Source organism: Calliopsis andreniformis, chromosome 3 (assembly GCF_051401765.1).
Source record: "Calliopsis andreniformis isolate RMS-2024a chromosome 3, iyCalAndr_principal, whole genome shotgun sequence".
Classification (NCBI taxonomy): Eukaryota; Metazoa; Arthropoda; class Insecta; order Hymenoptera; family Andrenidae; genus Calliopsis; species Calliopsis andreniformis.
This window is the reverse complement of record NC_135064.1, coordinates 6,491,440-6,504,529: the sequence shown is the minus strand read 5'-3', so window position 1 is coordinate 6,504,529 and position 13,090 is coordinate 6,491,440. Positions and strand designations below refer to the sequence as shown.

The window sequence follows — 13,090 nt, the reverse complement described above, 5'->3', positions numbered from 1 at the left end:
TCTTCTATTTCTGATATGAAGATATTGATCCGTATTCCGCTTATTGGACACAAAAGAGGGACACGCTAATCGTACTTCTAAAAAAGCCTTTATTTTCTCATGACAATTAACATTTATATCAAACTTCGTTTATTTTACTTCAATATAGTCACAAAAGATAAAAACATCGTTTCATCAGTCACGATTGTCTTCCATTTTCGCCCTACGTATACCCATAATATATCTACGCACACATCATCCTTCAAAATACAAATAATACGAGTATTTCATAGAACTACTTAGACTCCTAAAAACAGAAGTGTACCTCTCGGTGGTGAACGTCTTTTCAGTCTAAATAAACTTCATCGAAATCAAAATGGCTAAAAGAAAATAGTATTTCTTAAAACTAAAATTTAAGGAATCCATTCGACTTCGTTTGTCTCAAAATCCTTGGTGATGGCGGCGCTGGTGTTTTCTACCGGTTTGGTAGTGCTCTTCTCCTCGCTTCCGGTTATCTTATGGTATACTTTGCTTCCAGCGCTAGCTACCCATTGAACACCATCCCCAAGTTTTTCGCCAGCTTTGCGAACCACATTGCCAATATTCTCAGCTGTGAATGTATTTGGGTCTACGTTAATATCCAGCGTGTTGTTTCCATGTGGACATCCGGTCTGGGAGATGATGCTTAAGTCAAAAGGATTAACGCCGTAGTTTTCAAGCTTCTGGCGCAGTTTGTCTACATAACTCTTGTCTAACTCTCGGTGTCTGGAGAGAATTGTTGCACTCTGACGATGAGCGAAAGCCAACTTCTGACAGGTGAAAATGCCTGCATAGTTTTCGTAGTCGGTGGAAAACACCACGTGGGATGCTGTTCCAGCTACACCTTAAAGACACATGTACGTGTTTCTGTTACTTTATTCGATATGTTGAAGAAATTTGTGAACTACTGTGAAAAGTGATTACACCAAATGAAAGTTAGAGTAAAAGCTCGATTAACTGAGTTTCAGTTATTTGTGGGTTTTTTTTAATTCAGGGTTTCAGTTATCCGATTTAATAACAATAAAAAACATACAACATCGACTGGGACTTGATATATGATTTACTAATAGTTTATTAAGAATAATAAACTGATTCTTCGAGGAAGTGATACAAGTTTAAGTCTTGTATTAAGTTGGTTAATCGAGACACTACTGGAAATAATTTAAGATAATGACTTCTAAATTCAAATTTGGAATAAGTTAAATCCAAGCCAAGGCTAATAATAGAAAAAAGTCAATTTCTAATGATTTTCAGATTATTTTTAGCTATTTCCAATTAATCCAATTTAATTTCTCTAAAAATTAGTAGACTCGAATTCTCATGGTAGTCGACAAAAAATTCTGAAAGAGTAGTGGACTAGCGCACAGAATTGCGTTACTACTCTCCTCTATAAGAATGACCTTTCCCTCTCGTCATCTTCAAGAGATCGCACGTTGAGCTCAATTTATTTGCATCTATCGTAATAGTTTATGCTGTGGCACTTACTAAGAGGAAAACGAACTTGCATTCGAGCTGATGTACTCGGTTCCGGTACAGTCAATTCACCGGTGTAATGATACTCGTGCTTCAATGGTGTAAGACCTGCGCATACAGAGAGACATCGCCTTTATTACGGATAATTCATCCCACTTGCCAGACAGTTATCCTATTGACATGCTTTTATAAGTCCCGATGGGACCTGAGCTAGTCTCCATCTTTATCAATTCAATGGCTTCCACAAGCCACTATCGACGATATTACAAAAGAAAATGTTACTCTTTTGATTATTACTTCGTTTACAGACGCACGATTTTAGATTTCCTTTCGCGAACTTATCATTTCCAAAATTTTTTTAAAACTTCTTTTTTGAGATGTCTTTCTCATTTAATAATTTGATAGTTAATTTCTTCTTTTCAAATGAAAAATATAAAAATGAAAAATGAAAATTCATCTATTTCTAATGAAAATTAGAAATAGTAATATTCTAAATATTACTATTGTAAATATTTATTTTAGGACTAAATGTAAATATTTATTTTAGGACTTATCAATAGTTCTCTCTTAAATCATTTTTCCATCAAATATATTCTCTTCTTTATACTTTACCTAATATCGGATGATCAGAATCTTGCGTTAAGATAAATTCTCCGGGTTCCTCGCCGCGAGTGTAATTGTAAGTGATACATTTGCTAGCTGTTGTCGTTTTTTGAATCACGTACCAAACACCCAAAAACTGAAATATCGACGAAAAAAAATTAGATCTCAGACACTTAGAAAAAGGATAATTTATTATAATTAAAAAAAGAAGAATAACATGTTTCCATGAAATATTATTAGAATACCGACTCATACACTTTTTGTAAACGTTTTGAAACATTAAAGTAAATATTCTTAACTTACTCTGTTCATTTGGAAGTTATGCATTGGTTCCACAATGGGACATCCACCCATATGGTAAGTGTGAGCTTTGATGAAGACAAAGCATCCCACTAACAATAATAAAGAAAGTAACGTCCTCATCTGAAAAATAAATAATAATATAATAGAGTAATATGTTCGGAATTCCTTTCTACTATAAAGTCACAATTTTGGAGTTACTAAAAATAATAATTTCACTCCAATTTAATTATCAATTAAATTCATCACACAGTTCGCGTAATAATTTTTCGTAAAATTCCGGGGGAATTCCTACGAAACGAATTATCATAAATTATATTAAGTTCGTCATTGCTTTATCTTTATTTACAAATTTAAAGAAGAGATAGCAATATACTGCTATAGTTCTATACAAGTATTTTTCTGAGAGATACTCATCTCGCGTAGTTTCTTTTTACACGCCATTCTATTAGTAGCATAATTAATGCATACCAAGACCTAAAATACCGAAACCGTTCGTATCCATTCATTCGACGAAAAAAAAATGATGGATGACTACTTATGTACAAGATTCATGCCAACCTTGATGACTTCTCCCCTCGCGTCGCGGAGACTTCCGACTTATCAAGATTCAACTTTCCTGTATTCACTATAGCGAACGCAAGAACGATACAAGATGTGTCATCAAAGTGTCATTTACCGTAGTAAAAAATACAGGTCTGTATAAACAAGTAATATTCTGCTTATGTAACTAAATCATAGACTAAGAACTCTAACTTTTAAAGTAAAACTTTTTCTCACAATACTTATGCTGAAATTAAGAATTTGTTTCAGAAAATATAAAAGGAGTAGTTATAGAGAAAGTTGCTGCTTCTTTTTATTTATTTTAATTAAAGGAATATTTGTTATGCTTTAGATAAAGTTTTTAAAGAGGATTTTATTATGAAAGACAATTGCTTGTGCATTAATAGTTTAAAGATTAAATTAAATAAATTAAACTAATTAAAAGTTTATAGTTTGAAATGCAGACTATGAGGTCTCTAAAAATCAATGCACTAATGTGATTGAATATTAATATTGTTGGCCGTTTAGATTATACGTAAATTGTAAGTGTTAAAATAAATGTAAAGCATAAAATCGTTTAAAATGTTAAAGAAAGTATACTCACTGTGGAGTGATGCTGCCAGACTCTGAAGTGGAACTGTAAACAGTAGACACAATGGTGGACTTTATGTGAGCCACCCCACTCTAAAGCCAATTACGAATCACGCACACTTTGAATGAACTGCTACAGTGTTGATCAAATTCATTCTTCCCATGGAATTTGGAATAGATGACTCATTTTCTCAGCTGTCTTTTATCAAGATAATTTTTTACTGGATTCATATTATAATACAACGCTACTTATGTAAACAATGATTTACATTTTACATTATTATTGTTTTATATTTAAAAAGTTTCTCATAGCAGGCGTTAAAGTAATAAAATAGAACGAAATATAAAGCAAACTGAATTTATAAGTTTATTTCTATTTAAAAGATCAAGCAATGCAAGTATACAGTACTATATAATACTAAACTTACAAGTTTACAATTTGTTATTTGATAATGCATACTACATAAGTTACACGATCAAAGTTTTGAGATTTGTCGAACACTTTTCTTTACGGAAATTGTTTATTACCATTCTATTAAAAAGGAAAATGAAGATGCGGGTACCACGTAACTTTCTTACACCGCTGCTCCAGATGAGTCATCTTCATTCCATGAACAAATCAAGTTATTCTCAGAATCGCTTATACCACGTACAGTTTCATTCTTTTTTCTCACAATAATGTACCGCAATTTATACGGTAAATGATAAGAGGCAATGTTGTGTTTCAAAACGTAAAATTAAAATTACGTACTGGTGAACGCTGTAGAAATAATAAAACTTTGGTGATAATATCGAGAGTTTTCCAGTGTAAATATGTAAGAACGTATTCGAATAAAATATCACTGTTTATTTGAGAATAAAAGTACAAAAGATATATTTTAACGAACACGTGGATTTTTCGGTGATATGTACATGTGGCAGTAGCGGTGTATGCTAAATGCGTTATGGATAATACCAAATTATGTTGGTCTTTCAAAAGGAAAGTACATACAGCACTCATACTAATAATAATGAAAGGGTAATTTTCCTATTTGGTATAAAGTTATTTTAAGGCACTTACAATTTCATAATACTTTGATTTGAACTGATAAACGATAAATAATAGAGAGCTAAAAATGAGCTAAGTTACATACTTATTATGGAATAAGTTCTTATAAAATTGTGGTATTGTCATATCATCTTACTGACAACGTTTTGTGGTTTTTATACGGTAAAGATGAATCACTGTAATATCAAACCACTACATCACGCTTTTTGCTAGAGTACATTGCGATGACAACATAGATCATTCAAAGTTCCATCAAAACGTAATATAATCGCAATAATAACCGAAAGTTCCTTGCATGAAATTCCCATTTTAAATGAGTAAAGTCATTAAAGAGAAACTTAAATGCTTTTAAAAAATCTTACATTCGAATAAATTAACTTTTTTGAGATACCCTGAGATGTACTCTCTATGTAGTCATACGATTAAAACGTCACAAAATCTTAGTAATATGGATATATCATATTCTCACAGTTTTTCACTTTTATGCTGGTGGTAATTTAGATACATCCAAATCACTAAAATAAGGATGTTTTAGAACAGCTCTTGCTGATATTCTATGCGCTGGATTATAGATAAGCATCGCTTGTAAAAGGTCGAGCCCATCTGCGTCTAATGTTTTGACTTGTGATTCCAAATTGTTAGTTACCCAATTTGGAAATGTGGCTTTATAATCTGTCAGTTGTGTTACACCAGGCCATATTTCTTCAGTAGGTGTCCTCAGTATCCTACAAAATACATTAAGTGTTAATTTACATTAAGTGGAGTTATGGTTTATTATACTGTACGTATGTATGTATGTATGTACATATTACCGAAATATTCTAAATAATTGATCAATCTCGCTATCTCCTTGAAACAGTGGTTTCTTTGTTGCCATTTCCGCAAATATACAACCTATGCTCCAAATGTCAATGGCACACGAATATCTACTGGCACCGAGAAGAATTTCTGGAGCTCTATACCATAAAGTGACTACTTCATGTGTATATATCCTAACTGGTATGCCGAATGCTCTGCCAAGACCGAAGTCTGCTACTTTTATGATCCCAGATTTATTGATTAATAAGTTTTGAGGCTTCAAATCACGGTGTAATATTCTGCGCTTGTGGCAGAAAAGAATAGCACTTGTAATCTAGAATGAATTAAACTGTAATTAATGAAAGTCCTGCTAACAACTAACTAATAATACTCATTAATATATTGACTGCTATGCTAAGTTATATAAGCTTATATTAACTTTATATATTACAGTATTAAGGTATAAAAACAATGAATTTCTTTTACAAATATTACAAAAGGTATCATTAAAAATATTAAACGAAGTGATTGATTCATAGGTATGACTCAAATATAGTAGCAATGAAAAATTTATTAATTTATAGTATTGCAAAATAAATGAATTTTGCTTGATAACAGTGTATTGATATGTGCAAAATATTGCACAGACAAATTCATATATTATACGTAATGAATAGACTACAGATAAATATACAAATTCCTATTTTGAATCTAATTGACCATTCCTTTTACCCTGAAAATATTGTAAAGGGTATTTAACTTTCCCTGTTTTGTACATTTTTACATATTATATGAATACTGTGCCTTTTTGCACATTAGAATTTTTCATAAATGCATAAAGATCCATAGTCTAGTAATGGATAATAGTACGTGTTCGAACCTGATATAAATAGGATTTAACCATCTTTGGTTCCATCAGTTTTCCAGTACCTAAACTGTCCATATATTTTTTTAAATCCATAGTAAGATACTCAAAAATAAGATATAATCTGGTTTCTTCTGTCAACACATCCATCAGTCTAACAATATTAGGATGTGGTAATTCTTTGAGCAACGAAACCTCACGTATTGCTGTTGATGGTATCCCTTCGTCATCGCTCTCTAAGCGAATCTTTTTCATAGCCACAATTTCTCCCGTCTTCTTGTGTTTCCCCTTGTATACTACCCCATAAGTACCTGTGAAAATCTTCAAATATATCGCCCCTCACATTTTCAAACAGAGAAGCATTAACATCAGTAATTTCTACAACACAGCAGACACATGTTTAAATGCAATTGTCCTGTAGTTCAAGAGTGAAACTGCTCTACACGTACAGTGTTTAGAATATTTATCTTCCAATAACCTCGATCAAAAAACTACAAACTTAAAACAGTTTTTTAGTCTCCCCAACAACTATGGAAAATTAATTATTAGTTCATCATTACCTAATAATGGTTTAAAGAGTTTACAATCATTAGGAAGTCGATCAGGGATCATATAACAGAGTAAATTAGTTGAGAATGAAATTCTACAGAGAAAGCATCACCCCATTACCTTCACCAATTTTTTCGATCTTCACGAAGTTCTCCATAACGCGAATATGTGTTCCGAGATTCAGAGCTAGGCAATAATCTATCCTATGTCGTAAACCCCCGAATTATAGCTCGTACACGATAATATTTCATATGTATTTCACAACTTTGTCGTGTGCCGTCACGTAACGATCAAATTCAAACGTCGGTACGCCATATTGATAAACACGTTTGAAAGTTCAGTGTTCGGTTTGTTCCGTAACAATTCGTCCTTACCATGGCCAATAAGAACGATCTTACACGACTACGTCCCTAGACAGAGCCACAGGTGTTCTTTAATGAGCCCGCGTTTTTTTCGCTTCTAACTTCACAGCATTTGAGCATTCTTTTTTAATCAATTATTTTTCGAATTTGTAAGCCAATGGCTAAATAGACACCATCCACGACTTATCTCCCATTCCACTTTTCCAGTTAGAACAAGTTCTGCCCAATTACACAGAGGCAATAATTATACAAGAAAAATGTGAAATGAAATTTTTTACATCTTTAGATGATTTTGAACATTTTGCGTCTTGTTCTGGTGCAAAGCAGCAGTAAAATATTTTTAGTAAATATTGCTTTTCCATAGTTGGACAAAGTTTCTCTTCGAATGTTTTTTAACTTTGCAGTAAGTTACAATTCAATTTGTGGTAATTCTTAGTTGTAAGGAAAACATCGGTAAAAGTAATATATGTATTTTATTTTTCAATTTTATGTTATTACATAACTGTAAAAGAGCATGGGCCATAAGCTACTCGCTATTGGAAACTGATGTTCTAAAAGAGGAAGTTGCCCCATTGCTGATAGTTTCTGTTTATAAACACATTAAAAATTGTTTTTTCTTTTAGCTCCACAATTATTGAATATTATGAGTTTAAAATTTCGAAAAACAAGTTTTTCGTGATGTAATAAATGTTAAGAATAATGTATTTTTTTATAATCACTGCATTTAAAATAACTATGATTCTAAGTTATTTCCTTTTATTTCCAAAATGTGAAAATCTAGTTTAGTATAAGGTAGGTTTGCAAATAAATGGAATTACAAAAAACACTTCGTAATGTTTATTTAAAAAAAGAAAATAGAAAGAGGAAGAAAGATATCAATCTTTGTCAATATTTCATATGTATTTGTACACATAATGTTATAGGTACAATGAAATCATATAAACGATACTGCAAAGCACTTTCATAGCATAAAAAGATTTATCTCTTTCACTTTTCTTATGTCCAGAAACAAATTAGAGACAATCATCATCAAGTCGAAAGCACCGAGCTCTTCTCAGAGTCTTAATAAAATTATTTTCAATGTTTACAATATAATTACACAACTTCTAACAAGATCTTTTTGATCCTTCTTTCGTAAGCTTATCGATATTGCTCTATAGTAGTCGCTATTTATAAGTTTTGACTTTGAAATGAAAACTCTGTTTAGCAATCGACCTGATAAGATTGCAAAATTGAACGGACAAAACGTTGCGTCTGCAGGCGTGGCGGACACTTTAACTAAATGTTCGAAAAATTATATTGCATATTTTATCGAGGAAATTGATAACCACCAGTAGCATAGCCAAGTCCAACACCGCGTTGTGTATGTGTGGTAGCACGAGCTACTTCATACTGTTGTTCCATATTGTTAAACATTTCCTCTTGTTTCTTTAATATATCTGGCTTTGCACCTGCCGCTGGAGTGGTTGGCAAATCATCCTTAATGCCCATTAATCGTTTAAATTTGGCAGTTACTTTACCATCCTGATCATGGGTAAATGTTGTGCCTACCCAAGTATTTGCTGACGTAGCAGTTGTGGACGTTTTGCCCTCATCTTGTTTCGACTATGAACATAATTTTATGATAAATCATCATGTGTTACAATACACGTAATTCTGCTGAGTGTACAAAAAAATGTAGAACACCTTTGAAGGTAGAGACAACTAAAAAAGTTCAAATACACATATGCCCTAAAACGTATAGTTTTGTAGTTACACTATCTTATATTGCGTAAAACGCTGGTCCATTTCTTGCCTGTGTGCTATCCCTTTTAGAGTAAGCCTACTAGGCCCAGAAATATCCCGGCCGACTTTCCAAATCGATACGAATCAGAAGTTAGAAAATTGATACACAATAAATAAAACTTGCGAAGAAGATGGCACAACATTTTGGGAAGCGAATCGAGATCAAATAAATTGACACAGCTAATTTCATTTATGCGTAAAATTAAATTTTCTTACATATGATTCGACATAAAAACAAGACCTGTAAAAATGTTGTTTGAAATAAAAAGAGTAAATTGTTTTTTGGGGAAAAACGATACTGTGGCGAAAAACTCGATTCGTGATGAAATCGGTTACAAAAAATCGATTCAAAAAATCAATCCACTGATGTAAAACAATTGATCTTATCAAAAATCGATTTAAGATTGGCATTCCTAAGAAGAACACAAATACAGATCTTAAAGAAAGTATTTGCACCGTATGCAATATAAAGTAGTGTGAAACTAAAAAACTAATGTTTCCAAATACACATGCACATGTCCCACATTTTTTAATACACCTTGTACATGAAAACAAAGAAACTAATTCATACCTTATTTGCCCATAAAAGCTTTCTCTTTTGTATCTGCTCAGCGTACTTCCCTTGCGTCGCAGTTGCCAAAGGATTATAATAATTTTGTTCATTTTGAACACCAGGAGTCGCAGTATCTCCTTCCGGTGCTTTTAATTCAATTCCCAATTTTTCTAATTGCGCTAACTTGTTCCTGCCTTTTTCCTCTCTATAGCTCATCGTTCTAAAAGGTGGTAGTGCACGATCTCTAGACCTCGATCTCGATCGCGTGCGGTCTTTATCTTTATGGTAACTAGATCGATCATCCCGATGTCGATCTTTTGATCTATCGTCCCTAGAATGTCGACGATCTCTTTCCCTATCTCTGTCTCTCCGTCCTCTGTCTCTATCTCTGTCATTCCTGTCACGGTTACGATCTCTTCTATCGTCACGGTAGTAATGATCTTTGTCATTCTTTTCTCTATCATCGCTCTTGTCTTCCCTACTAGGCCCTAAAGAGCTCTTCTCCTTCTTTTTGTCATCATCGCGAGACTTCCTCTCATCGTCTCGACTTCTTTTTTGATCTCTGCTATCCCTGTGACTACTTTCTCGTTGCCTTCTATCATCATATGATGACCTTCGTCCTTTATCGCTCATGTGTTTATTACGGTCAGATCGATCTCCTCGTTTATGCTCATCTTTCGAATTCGCTGTGTGATTCTCATGATCAGATCGCCTGTAAAACGATTACGTTCTGCAGGATATACCACACAGATTCGTATTATTATTCTGCATGTATTGGAAATAATGTGTAAATATGTGTTGCAAATTTTTCTTATAAATTCTATATGAGAATGATATGGAAAACAGTGCACATATGATACTTGGAGGAGAATAAGTTTAACAAACCAGCTCACCTCTGGTCTGAGGGAGAAGGTAATGTTCGGGATGAGTCTGTCCTTGATTGAGCTGCTGGACTATTTGTACGTTCACTACTGGATTCTCTGGACGAATTGTTGTTGTTGCTTTCCTAAAGAAATAAAAAAAGCCAGTGCTACTATGAATTTTCCACGCAATTTTTTATTAAGTAAAACATAAATCTCAATTTATCGCAAGAACTATATTATAAGTCATATTTTTAGCACCCTCAATTTTGGCAAAAATCAACATCTTATGCACTGCAATTTTGTACTTTCTTGTCCTAATTTGAATTTATCTTACATCTTAAGAGTATTTTTTGTAACAAGTAGCCTACGTTCCACAAAATTTCAGTGCAAACATTGAGTTTTGTTGTATTTATAATTACCGTATCAGGATGATCAAATCCTTATCTTTGTTGTACTTAATGCTAATACTTTTTACAAGAATAAATTATATAACATAAATTCAGTTTTCTCACATCCTTGGTTGTACTTGATACAAAAGTATTTTTTTATATAAAAATTTATTCACTACAAATTTCATTACAAAACACATCCAGACAATGTCTAGAAAATAGATATAGTTACACATGAAAACAGGAATATGAGGGCCCTTCATATTTATCTGCTTTAGCAGTTAGTTATATTACCCGAATACGTTTATACATGTGGTTTCTTTGATGGTTGATTTTTTTTTGTTAGTGTTACCTTCTTCCAGCTTCCTCTACTCACCTCTGTCTTCTGAATAGGACTTGGGGTAGTCTTGAAAGACCCTCACACAGCATAGACCTTGCCGAGGTGCGTAGATATTGTATCATGTATTACCAACAGAGCTACGTGTTAATATTTTCTCACGAAATGGCACTATTCCCATTTACTTATTATTTAAATTTTAAATATTTCAATGTCTACCCTCATTGTTTTTGCCACACAATAATTTAAACTTTAAGGTCATGTCTTTCATTTTGTTTTAAAATTCTGAATATTGTGTACAAATATCTTAATAGTATTCATCGAAAAAACATACAAGAGTTGCAAAAAATAAATGTCCCATATTAAGGTGAAATAATGTATACAATACAATGATTTCACTTTTTTTAAATAAACTCCAACACAAAAGTTAATGAAAACCATACCATCATTGTATCATGTACATCATGTTATATCTACTCTGATGTCTTTTATTATGTCGCTACAAATAAGTAGCTATTAATCAAATACCTGTTTTAATAATTTCACTGTGAATAAGTGCTTTTTCTTAAGTAATGCAAACAGGATGCAATAAAAATGCTATGATGAAATTATTCAATTTAATCAGTTTTGACATGACCTCCAAAAATTTAGTACTAGACCTCTCAGTATATGACCCTATATATACAACATATAGCCCCCATAAAGTCACCACAGTATCTTCCTAGTAATTGTCATAATATTCTGTACTTAATACTAAGAACAAGTGTTACAAACATTTAGTTCTACTATACCTCACTCATGTCCATTTGTACTGGATCATAGTTGGCATCGTTGGCCCTTTTGCTTGCATCACCGAGCATTTCATATGGCATCTTTGAAACACAATATTCAAATTAGAAAGTTAAATAATTTGCAAGTCATAACCTTCGTCTATGATACCAACAGTAAACTTTTATTTCTACTATTGGATTAATGTCCATTTCTCAAAAAAATAAAAAATCATGATACAGTTTTAGTATAATAAATATATATTAAGAAACCAAGTGTTTCAGAAAAATGCTGTTCAATCATTGTATTTTCAAAAAATTCAAAATTTTTATTTACAGCTAAAATTATATAACCATTGAGGATTTGCAAATTTGCTAATGCAAATTGTAATTTTTTTTCCAATTTCATTTTTCAAATATCTTCATTAAATATTTAAACACTCATATCCTTGACATTTTGAATGTCAAATACTTCAACAATATCAAGTAAAACACGAATACCTAAATTGCATGTTATTTCAACGTAATTCGAAATATAGATTGAAAAGTACGTTTTAACCAGTCTGTCAATACATTTACAATGAATGTTATTGAGTAAAATGATTACATGCAATTTGAGCATCAATTAAAGTTCTACACAGGTCTTGTAACCAAGGGCTTCGATGAAAAATAATTAGAATAAATTTTTACGACAAGATACATCTCTTTCAGATAAAAAATTAACTCGCTTGTAATTGGAACAATTCAATGATTCCAGAACCTATTCTAGAAGCCATGTCAAGTGTGTGTACATTAGAAAAACGTTCCGAACGTTATGGATGCCAAGGCAAGGATGCGCCATCGGCAAAACGATCGCAGATATTGTAATAATCAGTACTCTGCATCGCCTACCTTTGGATCTTCTGAATTGTTACTATTATCCCCGTCACTAGCGTAATTCGCTAACGAATCCATAATGGCGTAAAAACGGAGCACAAACTGTCCGAAATTTGTTACGACTATCGTGGCGCGTCGATCCTAGGCTGTCCTGCGCAGAAACGCCATTGGTCGAGAAATGTTAACCCAACATATCTCGTAGCGCTTCTATCGAATGAGGTTAGCGAAACGGAAGTGGGGCAAGAGAGAAGGAATTATACAGGAAATGCAACGCAAAATGGTAAAATTAGGCGCGAACGCGGAAACTTTGTACATTTTTCCATCTCCGTTGTTGATGGATATTTGAGGAAATTTTGTGCCACCTTGCAGT

The 13,090-nt window shown here is 32.8% G+C and overlaps 3 protein-coding genes and 1 long non-coding RNA gene across 4 annotated transcripts; 1 reads left to right on the top strand and 3 right to left on the bottom strand.

Moving 5' to 3' along the window:
- Positions 1–72: 72 nt before the first annotated feature.
- On the bottom strand, positions 73–3,574 carry LOC143177420 (apolipoprotein D). Its single transcript, XM_076375312.1, has 5 exons — positions 3,542–3,574; positions 2,398–2,517; positions 2,104–2,230; positions 1,504–1,599; positions 73–862 (listed from the first exon to the last, which is right to left on the bottom strand). Exons 2-5 carry the CDS (start codon positions 2,515–2,517, stop codon positions 393–395), a joined length of 813 nt encoding a protein of 270 aa, XP_076231427.1. The 5' UTR covers positions 3,542–3,574; the 3' UTR covers positions 73–392.
- On the top strand, positions 3,276–5,589 carry LOC143177423 (uncharacterized). Its single transcript, XR_013001564.1, has 3 exons — positions 3,276–3,781; positions 4,295–5,357; positions 5,436–5,589. It is a non-coding gene; the product is annotated as an uncharacterized LOC143177423 (long non-coding RNA).
- On the bottom strand, positions 5,058–7,150 carry Cdk1 (Cyclin-dependent kinase 1). Its single transcript, XM_076375313.1, has 3 exons — positions 6,255–7,150; positions 5,389–5,708; positions 5,058–5,301 (listed from the first exon to the last, which is right to left on the bottom strand). Exons 1-3 carry the CDS (start codon positions 6,492–6,494, stop codon positions 5,058–5,060), a joined length of 804 nt encoding a protein of 267 aa, XP_076231428.1. The 5' UTR covers positions 6,495–7,150.
- Positions 7,151–8,025: 875 nt separating this feature from the next.
- Positions 8,026–12,880, bottom strand: LOC143177151 (uncharacterized). The gene is made up of 5 exons (XM_076374960.1): positions 12,736–12,880; positions 11,869–11,949; positions 10,382–10,494; positions 9,507–10,200; positions 8,026–8,755 (listed from the first exon to the last, which is right to left on the bottom strand). Exons 1-5 carry the CDS (start codon positions 12,796–12,798, stop codon positions 8,459–8,461), a joined length of 1,248 nt encoding a protein of 415 aa, XP_076231075.1. The 5' UTR covers positions 12,799–12,880; the 3' UTR covers positions 8,026–8,458.
- Positions 12,881–13,090: the final 210 nt, after the last annotated feature.